This window comes from Narcine bancroftii, chromosome 6, assembly GCF_036971445.1.
Source record: "Narcine bancroftii isolate sNarBan1 chromosome 6, sNarBan1.hap1, whole genome shotgun sequence".
Taxonomy (NCBI): Eukaryota; Metazoa; Chordata; class Chondrichthyes; order Torpediniformes; family Narcinidae; genus Narcine; species Narcine bancroftii.
The window spans coordinates 186,019,089-186,036,157 of NC_091474.1; the positions used below are offsets into that span (position 1 = coordinate 186,019,089).

Genomic DNA, 17,069 nt, shown 5'->3' on the forward strand with positions numbered 1-17,069 from the left:
GCTCCTCCTCCTGGGCAAATTCCAATAAGGTAAGTTCCTCTTATCCTTCAGTCACCATAGGTCCTTTGACTGTGGGGCTGTGGGTTTGGACACCCGACACCGGTGCTCGGACTCCCCCACAGCCCACACATTTTCCAAAAGATCATGGACCTGGGATGCTCTGCGCATGCCCAGTAGAACCACCAGTCATGCAGGAGCGTCCTCCGATGCAACAATGCGCGTCCCCGGGCCACCCAGCAATGTCATGGACTCACGGGCCCCTTTGTCGGTCGGGCCGCCCGCGCGCACGGCTTCACGTGTACGCGAGTCGGCTACGACTGGACTCATCGAAGTGCCGACGCCATCTTGCGACTGCAGGATCGGCGCCGAGGTCAAGCTTGAACGGGCAGGAGTCCACTGAGGTTTGGAGACTCCCAACAATGACTCCATGGATTCAGATGTGCAGGTAGGCCTCAGATCATCTATACTTTTATATGGTAATTTCTTCTGAAGTTGAGTTTTAGATTTCTTCACATTAGTCGCCATGATGAATCACTGTTATTCAAAAAACTGTAAATATTATTTTCAACCACTTTTATACTTTTTAAAATCGGGTATTTAATAATCCAGCTGGGGAAAGGCGGAACACATGTCTTTCTTCTACGCCATCTTGCCACCTCACCCCCTCCCCCACACACAGTAATATTTTCTAAAGAAAAAAATTAAAATTAGTAAAAACTTTTTATTCTTGAAGATCAAGAAAGAAATTTGGATACTCCCAATGAATTTGAAATTCATCTAGCTGAAGTATTAAATAATAAACAACAAATGTAGCATTAAATTGCTTCTTCTGATGTTGCGATGCCCCTTAGTGGTCACCTGAAGAAGAGCAAAGAAGTGAAACAGCCACCAAGTCGCTCCTGTTGATAATTAGTAATTTCCTTTCCTCTTGTACATCCAAAGAACTATAATCAAAACCTGCTACATTTAGAAGAAAAATCATTGTTAAGTGTGAAGTACATCAACTAATCTGTCAAGGCTCTTTGCTCCATATCATTTGAGGACATCAGATTCAGATTCCAATTTATTGTCAGAGTATATACATGACATCACATACAATTCTGAGATGTCGCGTATGCACTCTGAAATAATCTGAATCTGATGTGCTCAAAGGATATAGAACAGAGTCTTCACATTCAAATGATCATACCATTCATAATAGAGCCATGTTTTTTTTTCCCTATCTGATTATTAATTATATTTGTTTATGCATGTTCATGAAACAGAAGCATTACAAATATAGGACACACACACAAACACACATATGAGTGAGGTGATAGAGGGTTAATGGTAGATTACTTAAGCGTGTGCATGAACAAAGGAATCCATATATCCTTCAAGGTCGCTGCACAGGTGGATAGGATAGTTAAGAAAGCTTCTAGATCCTTTCAGGTGGCCTGAACACCCCCTTGTAAAGCTGCATAATCTCCTCCCTTTCAGCTAAAGACATACTCACCCGAATGCGGCAGAAGCGCCTCTGAGGTGCCTACGCCAACCCACCTCTGGGAGGGATAATCAGCAGAGCGCAGCGTTCTGTTAACACACTTGAATGTGCAGCTGCTTAGGGGTGGACTAATAATTATCAGACCACGACCCAACTCCCCGCTGCTTGACAGCCCCCGGCCCACTGGGGAGTGGAGGTCGGCGGGGGCTTTTGGGGCAGGGGCAGCCATTGGGGCAGGGGAGGTCTGTGGGGGCCAATGGGGCAGGGGAGGCCAGTGGGGCAGGGGAGGTCTGCGGAAGCCAGCAAGGAGTGGCGGTGGGGCAAGGGAGATCTTCAGGGGATGTCAGGGTAGGGACAGCCGGTGCGGGCAGTGACAGCCTGGCTGGCCGCTTCTGCACCAGGTTCGCTCTGTGCAGCGCAAAACACGGCATAACAACAGTGGTCTTCCCTACCCATAATTCCCCATGCAGCTGGAACTGTTGTAGGAAACACAGAGCATTCCACCTATGTGGGGGGTTATGAGTAGGGAAGATAGCCATTGCTATGCCACATATTTATGACAGGTGGTGCTGCGGCACCAGTCACCCCACCTCCATCAGATCCGGAGGCGTTACGAGCAGTGAACTGTGATTCACTGGTAAGGTGTTATGCTGATGGCTGGCCCCACCTCCCAGCTCCACCCACATCTGCCCACACATAATCTGGAACCCTTCTGAAGACTACTGTGAGACCCTAGCCTCAGTTATAAGCTAATAAAAGCGTTTGTTCTCCCTCTAGTCATGAGAGCTACAATTATTCACGCTACAATTTTATTAGCTACTGATAGACCCTCTATCCCCTGACGCAGCTGAGGAGTTCACAGACTGCTTCCAGGTCATCTTGAACATGACCAGAGACATCTTACACACCGATGAACTCATGAGGTCCACACTCATTTCGAGGATAGGAACGAAATGGTATGCAGTCATCAGGGACTGCTATCGAGGCATTGAAGGCTAGGTGCCTGAAGTCGCAGAACGATGTCCTCGCGAGGCACCGACTTGCTCTACGTTGCAAGTGGCCAGGAGAGACCTTCGATGACTACCAGGTGGATCTGTGGACACTTGCCAAGAAGTGCAGGTACGAAGAAGCTGTGGGCCACGATCATGAGGAAGAACAGATCCAGAACACTCTAGTCGTGGGAGTCCACTCGAGGTACATGAGGCAGCGACTACTCAAGTCGCATAAGAAGGACCTTGCTAGCCACGAAGAGCTGGCCAAATCACTAGAACAGGCCAAGCTCGAGAACGACAACCTCAAAGCCAGTGAGCTCACCCACCCAGGTGAGCCTTTCCAAGGACCGGCTGCTCCCACTATCCCTGCCTTAACAGTTGCCGCTTTCCATGCCAGGGAATGCTTTTTCTGCAGAAAGATCCAGCATCTCCTATCTTGTTGCCCGACTAAAGACTCGGTGTGTTCCAGCTTTGGCAAGAAAGAACATTGGGCGAGAGTTTGCCACGCAAGGGGAAGCCCGGGGAAGTCTACAGCCTGCACCATTCCCAGATCTGATTCCAACCCTAAGCCGTCTGTCCCAAATTCACCCGAACCTGCTTGCTACGCAGCATGCCAACGGAGGGTGGCGTGAGGAAATGGCGCAAAAAGGCTCAGCAGCCATCTTGCCGCGATCTGAATTCAGACTCAGTTCCATCATCGTCGGAGAAAGAAGGAGGGTGGCCACCTTACCGCTCCACGAAGTTGATGCCATCTTACTCACACAGGGCAAACCAGGACGGTGGGGGCCACTTGAATGAGGACCATGGAATCTCCGGGGATCTACCCTCGATGGTCCTAGATCAGGACAGACCTCACCAGCTCAGCAACTCCATAGTGACTGTGAAGGTAAATGGACATTCCACTAAATCCCTAATCGACGCAGGCTCTACTGAAAGCTTCATAGACTTACGAACTGTGCAAAAATACAACCTGAAGATGTATCCTTCCAATTACCGCATATTTCTCATGTCTCATTTGCATTCTACGCTTGTTCAACAACATTGTATAATACACCTGTTATTTGAAGGGTTGGGGGGGGGGGGATCTCTGTAAATTTTGCTGTATAATCTTGATGAACTGTGTCCTCCAGTGTTCTTGGGTCTTATAGACAGTTGTTTCTATTGGGTGTCTGCACCCGCTACAGCCACTGCACTTGGTACGATGCTATTGCGCATGCGTGAGTCCCCGTGAAGCGCGCTAGTTGAAAAAGGAGTCGAAGCCTGGTTGGTGGTGGATGCCATTTCCAGGGGCTCTTGTTATACATTGTATTTGTGGAATTAATAGTAAAATATTCATCAGATATTGCAGCTTTGTGTTGTCTGGTTATTCGATGCATCAACAAACATGATGTCAGAGTCTAAACCTAAAGCCTTCAAGTGAAAAATGAGTAACCAACGCCACATTTGCAACACTTTTGTGACTGTGCCATAATGGCAGACGGATTCAGAAGGCCTGACCTGCTCGTGTTTGAAGGCTATGTGGCTGAGAATTGGCGCGTATTTGAACAAGAATATGATATTTTCATTGTGGCAGTGCCTAGTGATGAGTCTGTCCAAGTCAAGGCGTACATTTTACTGAATTTAGTGGGCTCTGAGGCCATTGAAAGGGAAAGGTCATTCATATATGCACGCAAGATGCGTGATGTTATCAGCCCGGCTGAGCCAAGAGAGGACCTCAAGTGTTTAAAAAGAAAATTTTGAGAAACGTGCAATCCACAAAAGAACTTAATGATGGAAAGGCTCAGATTTAATACCAGAAAACCAGAGGCCTGGCGAGTCGATTCAATTGTATCAGGACTTTGGAGCACTCTTTGATGAGTTGATTAAAGACAGGATGGTCTGCGGCATCTGCGACAAAGGCATGAGAAAGGCACTGCTGCATGGCAATCAACTAATGCTTGCAAAGGCTGTCTTCATGTGTCTGACTTACAAAACCACAGAAGAGAACAGCAGAAAGCTAGCCCTTCTGCAGCAGTAAGGCACGAGCATAGATGCAGTCCAGGTGGGACCTGCAAACAGTAACCAGAAGCCAGAAGATGACGAAGCCAACCAAGCCTTGCTACATTCTCACCCAGAATGGGGTGTGGCAACTGCGACGTCAACCATGTGGAAAGATGAGAGATGTGTCCAGCATTCAGCAGCAGGGCAGAGCATTCCGGAAATGGAGAGCTCGGCACCAACTCAGAGACCCAAATACAGAAGGATGATTAACCAGTTGGAACTTGAGCAAGGACAAACCAACTCGGATGATGAGTATTATGTTGATGGATTGACTCTGCAGATGGCAGGAGACCCAACAAGAATCAGAAGGAATAATGAAGCATTTTTAACAATGAAGATTAATGGTAAAGCAACAGACTTGAAAGTTGACACTGGAGCCAAGTGCAAAGTCATGTCATGAAGAACGTTCAACCTACTGAGGAAGTCAGAACATGTCATACCGTGCTGCAAGTCCACAAGTCTAGTGGCATACAGGGGCAGCAAACTCAGAATTGACAGCACAGTGCAACTGTGGTGCTACGTTCAAGGGCAGCTGTTTTCATAGTCCAAGAAAATGTCCTGTCTCTGCTGGGCCTGAGCACAAGCAAAGACATAGGTCTTGTTTCATTCAGCAGAGAGGTACACCAGAGAAGCACGGCCAAAGATGATCTGACACACAGAATCTTTTCTGAATACGGTGACCTTTTTGCGCAAGAATTGGGAAAACTGCCAGTGACATACTCCATGCGGCTCGACCCAGAAGTGAGGCCCATGGTTTGTCCGCCACGCCATACATCAATAGCAATGAAGGACTGGATTAAGCCAGAGCTGGACAGGATGCAGGACCTGGGCAGGATTACCCCTGTCTTCGTGCCCACCGAGTTGGTGTCCTCCATGGTGGCTGCTAAGAAAAGATAGACAGGAGATCTGGACCTGCATTCACCCGAGAGACCTCAATACAGGTTTAAAACAACCACACCATCCAATGCGTACCATGGAGGAAGTTGCCGTGCAGATGGCCAGTGCAACTGTTTTTTCAGTTTTGGACACAAAGAATTCCTTCTAGCAAATCAAACTTGACTACAAGTCATCACTGCTGACCACATTCAACAAGCTTCGGCCGATACAGATTCCTGTGAATGCCATTTGGAATCAATTCAGACAATGAAGTATTTCAAAGATCAATAGACCAAATCTTTGTGGGGTGTCCCTGTGCCATCATTGGTGATGACATACTTGTAGGAGGCAAAAATTTGGAAGAATACGACGCAAATTTAAAAAAAGGTACTTGACAAAGCCCAGAAGGTTAATCTTAAGCTCAACCCCCATAAGTGCAGGTTTCGGCTGAACCAGGTCGCTTATTTCGGCCATGCTTTCACAAGATGAAGGCCTGAAGGCGGACCCTTCAAAGACTAGAGCAATCAGTGAAATGCCTGTACCGACAGATGTGACAGCGCTACAGCCTTTCCTGGGCATGGTTAACTACCTGAATAAGTTCATTCTGAACAGTAATCTCACCGCCCCACTAAGGCAGTTGACGCACAAAGACGTGGGTGGTTCTGGCACGAGCAACAACAAAACATATTCCACGCATTAAAAAGTCATTTATCATGCCCACCCATTCTATTGTACTACAACGTGAGCAGACCAGTCATGCTAACCTGTGATGCATCACAGTAATGTCTGCATGCAGCATGCCTGCAAGATGGAAAACCAGTGGCCTACACATCCAGGTCACTCACCACCACAGAGACCAGATATGCCCAAATAGAGAAGGAATTGTTGGCAGCAGTTTTCTCCTGCTCCAAGTTTAATGACTGCATTTAGGGTAGACCATTGACCATAGAGGCTGACCACTTACCTCTGGTCACAATTCTGAAAAAGCCAATCCATGCGGCCCCTGCACGATTACAGAGAAAGATGCTCAGGCTTCAGAAATACAACCTGACTTTAGTTTCCAAGTGCGGAAAAGAAATGCACTTCGCCGATGTGTCGGACAATGGCACCCAGTTCACCAGTGAGAAATTCAGACACTTTGCCACAACATGGGATTTCAACCACATTATGAGCAACTCAGAATACCCACAGTCAAACGGGTTGGCTAAAAGAGCCGGGAGGAGCGCAAAGCAACTCATGGGGAAGTCCCACAGGGAAAATACAGGTATGTTCCAAAACCTGCTGAACCTAAGGAACATCCCCGGTGATGCCATATTAAGTTCTCTGGCACAATGACTCATGTCCAGGCAGACACGGACGACTCTGCCTGTGGCAAGGAGAATCTTGAAGCCTCAGCTAAAGAACCTGCAAGAAATTAAATCCCAAATGCTGAACAAGAGGCTAACGCAGAAAAGGTGCTATGACAGAAACAGCCGGCCGCTCGTGCTATTAGGAGAATGGCAAGTCATAAGGATGCAGATTCCACTGGGCTACGACCGTATGGGCAGAGTCAAAAGGAGGTGCCAGGAGCCCAGGTCATACCTGGTAAAATCAGAAGGAAGGGTGTATCGGAGAAACCGTGGACACATCCTACCCATAAGAGAGTCACCCCAATCCCCAACCATTCCTGATGAGCTTATAAACCAGGATCTGGAACATGAACCCGGGGTAGGTGAAGCTCCCTCAGTAACAACCCATGAATCAAATGGCTGCAACCCCAAGACCATGGATGGCACATCCTTTCAAGCTGAAGTATCCCAAGCAGCACCCCAAGCATCCACTTCCACCAATGGCTACTACATAATACACTTCGGGTGGACTTGTAAGCCCAACCCAAAATATCAGGATTAAACTGGGCTGACTGTTCACTGCTGAACTATAATTATTATAATGTATGACACTTACATGGATTGTGATATGTGAAAGGGGCTGCCCAAGAAAGGGGATGTAGACAGTCGCTTCTATTGGCTGTCTGCACCCACTGCAGCTACTGTATTTGCTACAATGCAGCAACCTCCTTTGAAGAAGACCGCAGAGCCCACCTCACTGACAAAAGGCAAAGGAGGAAAAACCCAACGCCCAACCCCAACCAACCATTTTTCCCCTGCAGCCGCTGCAACCGTGTCTGCCTGTCCCGCATCGGACTTGTCAGCCACAAACGAGCCTGCAGCTGATGTGGACTTTTACCCCCTCCATAAATCTTCGTCCGCGAAGCCAAGCCAAAGAAAAAGAAAAGATTGCGCATGCACAAGTCCCCACGAAGTGCGCTAGTTGAAAAAGGAGATGGAGCTCGGTTAGTGGCGGACGCCATTTCCAGGGGCTCCTGTCATATATTGTATTGTTGAATTTAACAGTAAAGCATTCGTCAGAGGTTGCCGCTTTGTGTTGTCTGTTTATTCAATGCAATGCATCATCAAACAGGTCTGAACTTCCTGTGTCACCTTAAAAGCATGACCTTGAAGTATTCTGGTCCCCTCCCCACTGTAACAGTTTGGAACGGATGGATCCACATGTAGCCTCTCCACGCTGAATATTGATCCCCCCCCCCTTTCCAAATCTGTCCCCAGACTGCAAGCCCATTGCTTCTAAGAGCAGGAGGTACAGCACAGCAGACTGAGAGTTTATAAAGGTGGAGACTCAACGTCTGCTAGATGAAAGTATCATTAAACCTCACACCAGCCTGAGGAGAGCGCAAGTGGTAGTGGTAAAGAGGGAAAACAAGTCCATCGGACATCGTGAATAATATTGCGCAGTATTGGGTCTATTTGACCATTGACCTGAAAGCTGCTTATCACCAGCTGCCAATCCGTTCTGAGGACCATCCATGTATGGCATTTAAGGTCATCTCTATCAATTCTGGAGGGTCCCTTTCAGTATTACAAATGGAGTTTCTATCTTCCGGAGGCAGATGGACAAAATGGTGGATGAGTATGGGTTGAAGGCTACCTTCCCCTACCTTGATAACGTCACCATCTGTGGCCACACCTTGGAAGACCACGACACCAACCTCCAGAGTTTTCTCCACGCGGCGAAAGCCCTGAACCTCACTTGTATCTCTGACAAGTGCGTGTTCAGGATTAAATGGCTGGCTATCCTTGGCTATGTGGTGGGGAATGACATCATTGGCCCCAACCCTGATAGGATGTGCCTCCTGTTAGATCTCCCCACTCCCAGGACCACAAAGGTTTTGAGGAGAGACCTGGGTTTTTTCTCATATTACGCCCAGTGGATCCCTCAGTACACTGATAAGGTTTGCCCTCTCTTAAAAGCCACTAATTTCCCCCTCTTGGCTGAAGCCCAAATTACTTTTAACTACTTCTGGAACCATTGTGAAAGCCGCCATGCACGTGGTAGATGAGAATGTACCTTTCCAAGTGGAAAACGACGCTTTGGACGTAGCCCTGGCCATTACCAGACAGGCAGGCCAGTTACATTTTCTTCCACTGACATTACAAGGCCACGAGCTCCAAAACCCATCAGTGGAAAAGGAGGTTCAAGCCTTTGTAAAAGCCGTAAGGCAGTGGAGTCACTACCTACCTGGGAGAAGATTTATGCTCCTCACTGACCAACCCTCAGTCGCATTCATGTTCAATAATGTCAAGAGGGGAAAAACCAAGAATGATAAAATTGCTAGGTGAGGGATCGAGCTCTCCGCCTACAATTATGACATCACCTATCGGCCAGGAGCCCTTAATAACCCTCCAGATGCCTTATCCAGAGGAAGCTGTGCCTCTGCACACACCAACCAACTGCGGACATTACACAATGATCTCTGCCACCAGGCCTGGCATGTTTCATTTTGTCAAGGCATGCAATCTGCTCTACTCTATGGAAGACGTCAGAGAAATGACAAGGTCTTGCCAGATCTGCACTTCTACTGCCCCACAAAGGCACACCTGATCAAGTCATCCAGGCCCTTTGAACAGCTCAGCGCTGATTTTAAGGGACATCTCCCCTCCACAAATGGGTACACCATTTTCCTCTCTGTCATTGACGAGTACTCCCGCTTCCCGTTCATCATTCCATGCCCAGACACGTCCACCTCGTCAGTTATGAGGGCCCTAGACTCCATTTTCACTCTGTTTGGATATCCCAGCTTTATTCACAGCGACCTGGGCTGATCCTTTATGAGTGATGAGTTACGTCAGTACCTGCTGGTGAGGGGTATCGCATCCTGCAGGACTACTAGCTACAACCGCCGGGGTATAGGCAGGTTGAAAAGGAGAATGCCACAGTCTGGAAGGCTGTCAAATTGGCCCTGAAGTCTAAAGGCCTTCCAGACTCACGCTGGCAGGATGTCCTCCCCACAGTGCTCCATTCCATCTGGTCGCTACTATGTACCGCAACCAACACTACTCCTCATGAGCTTCTATTCACTTTCGAAAGAAGGTCGGCATTGGGAACTACACCCCCAGTCTGGCTCACTACTCCTGGTCCAGCCCTTCTTGAGAAGCACGTGAAGAGGGGGGTGACGTCACGCCGATGGAGTAGTGGCCAGAGAAGAATAGCCCTCTGCAGAGAAAAAAAGAAGAAAAAACAAAGCTGGACAGAAAAAACATAGAAGGCCTGAAAGATAAAGAAACCAAGAAAACCCAAGAGCTGGCACCAAAAAAGGAAAAGACTAGAGAAAGAGATAAAGAAGAAGTCAGGAAAACAGCAAAAAGAAAAGAAGTAGGCCTTGCCTTAAATAAGAACGTCCGATCCCTGAAGCCGTTGGAAGCCCAGCTGGACAATGGCCCTCCTCGGAACGAACTACAAAAATGGCTCACTGAGGCACAAAAAGATGTGCAACCGTGCATGCACGAAGAATTGCACTTGCGTGGTTCACATAACAAAAAAGACACTGATGGGAGGGGGACCCATCAAAGAGATAAAAACGAATTGTCAGAAAGAATCAGGCAGATGGCATCACGGCAAGAAGAGATGAACAGAAGACCAGAGAAGGAGTTAGAGAGAGAAGAAAAAGAAGATAAAAACTTACACAGAAAAGAGGAAAGTAAAAAAAGATAAACAGTTAATAGATAGAGAATATTTTAATGAGCAAATTAAGATATTAAAGAACATTTTAACAACAGAAATTAACACCACGCCAATCCCATGTACGCCTATGTACAATACCTGGATGGCAGGGAGGACACCGTCTCGATCAGGGACCTGGCACCCGCCAGAACAGAGGATCCGTTGCCTCAGGTGCCCTGCAAGCCACAGAGCTCATTCTTGTCACCCCCAGTCAGGGGCTCGGGACATCAGTTCAGGAGAAAAGTGCATCCCCCTCCACCTTTGAGGCGGAGACCCAGCCCACCTCTCCTCCCTCACAAGGGGACCAGAAGACCCAAGGAATCCAAGGCCCCTGGTGCTAAGGTGCTCCATCAGGATCTTCAGACCCCCAGACTGCTTAAATCTGTAAATTTGTAACTGTATATATTTTTTTGCCACTTATTCTGAACAGACCCTAAATTCTACAGGAAGGGGTGAATGGAGTGAACTAGGATTCTCTGGTAGTGTGTTGTGCTGATGGCTGGCCCCACCTCCCTGCTCCACACCATCTACCCATATATAACCCTGGTTTCCTGCCTCAATCCAGAACCCTTCTGAAGACTACTATGAGACCCTACCCTTAGTAATAAGCTAATAAAGGCATTTGTTCTCTCTCCAGTCGTGAGAGCTTTTATTCATGCTACACTACGAGACACCTCTGGATATGAATAGGCCCCTTTAGGTTAACACTGGAGCATCCTTTTAGGGCTGCCACCTAAAAGATGCGTTCACAGTTTTAAATCCAATCCTGTCACTGGCCTCAAGGCGGAGGGTCCACCTGCAAAGGCCTAGTGGGATGCTGGGCTTCATTAATAGGGGATTGAGTTCAGGAGTAGAGAGGTCATATTGCAACTCTACAAATCTCTGGTAAGACCACACTTAGAATATTGTGTTCAGTTCTGGTCACTTCATTATAGGAAGGATGTGGAAGCTATGGAGAGGGTGCAGAGGCTATTTACCAGGATGTTTCCTGGATTGAAAACCCAGTCTTACGAGGCAAGGTTAGCAGAGCTGGGACTGTTCTCTTTAGAGTGTAGAAGGATGAGAGGACACTTAATAGAGGTCTGCAAGATTATGAGAGGCATAGGTAAGGTGGACAACCAGCATCTGTTTCCCAGAGCAGGAATAACATGTGCCAGAGGACCAATTTGCAAGGTGAAGGGAAGGAAAGTTAGGGGACACACCAGGGGTAAGTTTTTTTTTACAGAGTTGTGGGTGTCTTGAATGCTTTGCTGGGGATGGTAGTGGAGGTGGAAACTTTAGGGGCATTTAAAAACTCTTAGACAGGCACATAGATGAAAGAAAAATAGAGGATTATGGGTTAGGGAGGGTTTAGTACATTTTTTTAAGGAAGGAATATATGGTTCAGCTCAACATTGAGGGGCGAACGGCCTGTACAGTGCAGTAGTGTTCTATGTTCTATTTCCCACATATACTCAAGTCATAGTTGAGTTTATGGAGCAATTTTTGGATCAAATTTGGGGGGAGTCAACTTTTACTTGGGTCATACTTTTGACCATGGTAAGTAACTGCATCGTTCAAGGCATCAGAAACTCGGATGGTCGGGACTGGGTGATAAGTCATCATTCAGAGTATTGGGAGCTCGGATGGGTGGGTAGCTGGGGCCTAGAAGAGTCTGTGACTGGAGTGTTGGAAGCTCTTGTGGGCGGTAACTGAGGCGCAGATCCGTGGCCAGGGTATTGGGAGCTCTGGTGAGCGAGGGACCTGGGTGAGGGTCTGCGGTCAGGGCGTTGGGAGTTCAGATGGATGGGCTGCTGAAGCAAGGGGTGTTGGGAACTCAGATAGACGGCTGTGGCCAAACATTGGGGGGATCAACTTTTATACGGGTCATATGGAAAACATATGATTTTTGGGCCAAAAAAGTGGGGGAGGTCGACTTTTACATGGGATCAAATATTACACAAGTTTATACGGTAGCAAAGAATTTGAAATCAGTGAGGGAAAACCATCATAAGATTCTAGAAATGAAAGAGCAGGGTTAACTACATGAATCACAATATAACTTAAGAACATAGGAGCAGGAGTAAGACATCTGGCCTGTCGAGCCTACTTGCCATTCAACAATCATGGCTGATCTGGCCATGTAATCAGCTCCACGGGCCTGCCTTTTCCACTACTATGCAAAAATCTAACAACTGCCTTAAATGTATTTTGTGAAGTAGCCCCTACTGCTTCCTTGGTCAAAGAATTCCAGGGATTCACTTGCTTTTTCTTCTTTTCTTTCTTTGGCTTGGCTTCGCGGACGAAGATTTATGGAGGGGTAATGTCCACGTCAGCTGCAGGCTCGTTGGTGACTGACAAGTCCAATGCGGGACAGGCAGACACGGTTGCAGCGGTTGCAAGGGAAAATTGGTTGGTTGGGGTTGGGTGTTGGGTTTTTCCTCCTTTGTCTTTTGTCAGTGAGGTGGGCTCTGCGGTCTTCTTCAAAGGAGGTTGCTGCCCGCCGAACTGTGAGGCGCCAAGCTGCATGGTTGGAGGCGATATCAGCCCACTGGCGGTGGTCAATGTGGCAGGCACCAAGAGATTTCTTTAGGCAGTCCTTGTACCTCTTCTTTGGTGCACCTCTGTCTCAGTGGCCAGTGGAGAGCTCGCCATATAACCGCATGGATGGCAGTCTCTTCAATCTGAGGCGCCTGCAAGCTCACACCAAGACACAAGAGCAACTTGTCCCGTGAACTACTCTTTGCAGACGATGCTGCTTTAGTTGCCCATTCAGAGCCAGCTCTCCAGCGCATGACGTCCTGTTTTGCGGAAAATGCCAAAATGTTTTGCCTGGAAGTCAGCCTGAAGAAAACTGAGGTCCTCCATCAGCCAGCTCCCCACCATGACTACCAGCCCCCCCACATCTCCATCGGGCACACAGAACTCAAAACGGTCAACCAGTTTACCTACCTCGGCTGCATCATTTCATCTGATGCAAGGATCGACAAAGAGATAGACAACAGACTCGCCAAGGCAAATAGTGCCTTTGGAAGACTACACAAAAGAGTCTGGATAAACAACCACCTGAAGAAACACACAAAGATCAGCATGTACAGAGCCGTTGTCATACCCACGCTCCTGTTCGGTTCCGAATCATGGGTCCTCTACCGGCATCACCTACGCTCCTAGCACGCTTCCATCAGCGCTGTCTCCGCTCCATCCTCAACATTCATTGGAGTGACTTCATCACCAACATCGAAGTACTCGAGCTGGCAGAGTCCGCAAGCATCGAATTCACGCTGCTGAAGACCCAACTGCGCTGGGTGGGTCACGTCTCCAGAATGGAGGACCATCGCCTTCCCAGATTCACTAATCTCTACGAAAAGCAGTTCATCTATATCCCTGAACCTTGAGACTATTCCATCTAGTTCTAACCTCACCTACCAGTGGAAACAATTTTCCTTCCTCTGAATTATCTATCCCTTTCATAGATTTTTATATTTCTATAATACTCCCCTCTCGTTCTTCTGAATTCCAGTAAATATCGTTCCAAAATATCAATTTTGCTTCACAGGTTTTCCCCTCATTTCTAGAATCAACATGGTGAAACTCTATTCTCTGCTTCCAAAGCCAGTATATCTTTCATCCAGAACTACATGCAGTACTCAAGGTGTGGCCTCACCAGTACCCTGTACAGTTGCAGCAGAACCCCCCTCCCCCACACTCTTAATTCAATCCAAATAAAGACAACATTCCATTTACCTTGTTGTTTACCTTTTTACAACTGCAAATAAACCTTTTGTAATTCATTCACAATCCCAAGTCCCTCTGCATAATAGCATACATACTACACAACCTTTCACCAGTTATGTTCTTCCTTTCCATGACCTCACATTTACCAACACTATCCCCTTGTCTGCTTATCCTGCAGACTCCCTGCCTCCTCTCCAGCTTGCTATTCCACCCAATTTTGTGGCATCAATCAACTTTCATACCCTACTTTCTGTTTCTTCTGAGTTATAAGTTCAGCACTGACCCCTGCAGTACTCCGCTCGTCACTGAATGCCAACCAAAGTAACACCCATTTAATCCAATACTCTGCTTTCTACTGGTTAACCAATCCTCTATCCATGCAAATACCCCTACTCAATACATCCTTATCTTGTCTTTCATATAGTATCTCATCAAGCAACTTCTGGAAATCCAAGTACACAACATTCGCCCAGGGTTGCCAGATTTGGCACTTTGGTGCCAAACAGCAAACGTTTGGCAGTTTCTTGAATTGGTTGGTGACAGTAGTGCCAAATGCTGTTTTATTTTTGGCAGTTTTAAAGATTTTTAGGCTTTTTTTGTTTTGCTTTATAACTTATTAAAAATGTATTTTTTTTAATCTGGTGCTAAATCTGGCAACCCTGCATCCACCTGTCCCCTCTATCCTCTGGACTTATGTCCTCAAAGAACATCAATAAATGTATCAAACATGACCTTCCCTTCCTGAATCCATGCTCTTTTCTTCTGATGGAACAATTTTTAGCCAGATGTCTTGCTATTTCTTCCTTAATCATAACTTTGAACATTTTTATGACTACAAATGTTAAGTTTGTTGATCTACAGTTACCTACCTTTGCCTATATCTTTTTTGAAACCATTTACTGTCTTCCAATCTGCTGGAACCTGCCCAGAGTCCAGAGAATATTAGTAAATGATGCACATGCATCTACTGAAACTTCTGTCATCTTTTTCAGTGCCCTAGGATCCATTCCATCACCACTGGTTTGCTCAACATTACCTCTTTAGTGATTGTATCAAGCTCCTCACCTCCAATTGCATCCATTAAATCTCTCTTTGGCATGCCAGATGTGTCCTGCACTGTGAAGACTAATACAAAATAGTCATTCAAAGCCTCAGCCAGTTACACATTACACAATGTAAATTTCCCCTTCTCATCTTCCAAGGGATTTACATTTGCTTTAGCCGCCCTTTTCTCATAAAAACTTTTACTATTCATTTTTATGTTTTGTGCTAATTTTAATTTTGTAAATTACCCCTTTTTTTTATTGCTTTCTTACTGGTTCTTTGTCACTTTTTGACATTTTCTCAATCTTCCAGCTGTCCACTGGAGTTTGTATATATGAGCATTTAGTTTGATATTTTTCTTTAAATTTCCTTAGTTGTCAAGGCTGGCTCTTTCCATCCTTACTGTATTGTTTTTAACTGAAAGAAAACTTTTGGTGAGCACTGTGAAAAATCTCTTTGAAAATCTTCCACAGTTCTTCAATGGCTTCACTGTATAGCCTGGGCTCCCAGTCTCCTTGGATCTCCTCCCTCATCCTGTGGTCGAATCCCTTCTACCAGTTAAATTAGTCCATTTAGAATACATTGTACTACCTTGCAAACATTTTTAATATATGCAAAATGGTGCTTTTTTTTCACATTTACTGCTTCTTTTAGATAAAATAATTTCACACTAGACATATTTTTTATGTTTAGGTGGCTGGTTACTGAAAGTGTGGAAGAGGACCATGTGCTCAGAAAAAGGAAGAGCAGAGGGTCGAAACCTACTGGAAAATATTGTTGTAAATCCTGACCTCATTTCATCGGGGCTAGGCAATCTTCTTTTAGAATTTATTAAGAATCATAATTGCACAACCATAACTAAATAATCTTTATGTTGCCTGGTTCTTTTCAAAATAGCAACTTGCAATAAAGTATTCTAAAAAAATATTTTACAGTTAGCAATTATTCTTCTGTGAAGTTAAATGTTTTACATACAATGAAAAAAAAACACAACTTTTGTTCTGATATATAAAATTATTTGTGCTAAATTATAATTGTAAAAAAGCCGCAAGGAATTTAACTCTGAATAGATTCAGAGGTCTGAGCTTGTATTCCAAACTTGCTCCTAGATTTAACAAACATAAAATTTCTGTATGATGTTGGCTACAGCAATGAATTAAAGGCAAAGTTTGGACAATCCTCATGTATTGACTAAATCAGAGACATTAAAGCAGCTGGCCTTCCAAGTCATAGAGTGGCATTACATGAAAACAGGCCACAGGCAGGATTCGCCCATGCAGACAAGTGGCCCATCTGAGCCAGTCCCATTTACCTGCACCTGGCCCATATTCCTCTACCCCTTTCTTGTCCAAGTACCTGTCCAAATGTCTCTTAAATGCCTGTCTCTACCACTTCCTCTGGTTCCACATGTACTCCGCCCTCTGTGTGAAAAAGTGGTTCCCCCAATTCTTTCTTAAATCTTTCCCTCTTCATCCTAAACCTATGCCCTCCTTTTTTTCTCTCTTATTCTGTGGGGAAAAATGTGGCTATTCACCTTGTTTATGCCGTCGTGATTTTATAAATCTCAGCCCTCAGCCTCCAATCCACCAGGGGAAAATGTTTTAGCTTATCTAGCCTCTCCTTATAACTCAAACTCTTAAGTTCCAGTAAGCCTCCTGAAACAGAAGAACTGGCGATGGTCTAAAATCCATTATCCCAGATTCAAATCTCTTTGCGAATGTTCTTTTTTGCACCATTTCCAGTTTAATGACATCTTTCCTATTGCAAGGTGAACAGAACTTCACGCAGTATTCCAAATTTGGTCTTACCAATATCTTTTACAGCTGTTACATGACGCCCCAATTCCTATACGCCATGCTTTG

At 46.0% G+C, this 17,069-nt stretch overlaps 1 protein-coding gene across 5 annotated transcripts in view; it reads left to right on the forward strand.

Moving 5' to 3' along the window:
• The window catches only part of LOC138736854 (protein LEG1 homolog), a 205,760-nt gene extending 189,653 nt beyond the window's left edge, over positions 1–16,107 (forward strand). For all 5 annotated transcript variants that reach the window (XM_069886968.1, XM_069886967.1, XM_069886969.1 and 2 more), the window contains one exon: positions 15,901–16,107. In XM_069886968.1, coding sequence (XP_069743069.1) covers positions 15,901–16,073 — 173 coding nt within the window. In that variant the 3' untranslated portion in view covers positions 16,074–16,107. The remainder of the gene's footprint in view (positions 1–15,900) is intronic.
• The last annotated feature ends 962 nt before the right edge of the window (positions 16,108–17,069 follow it).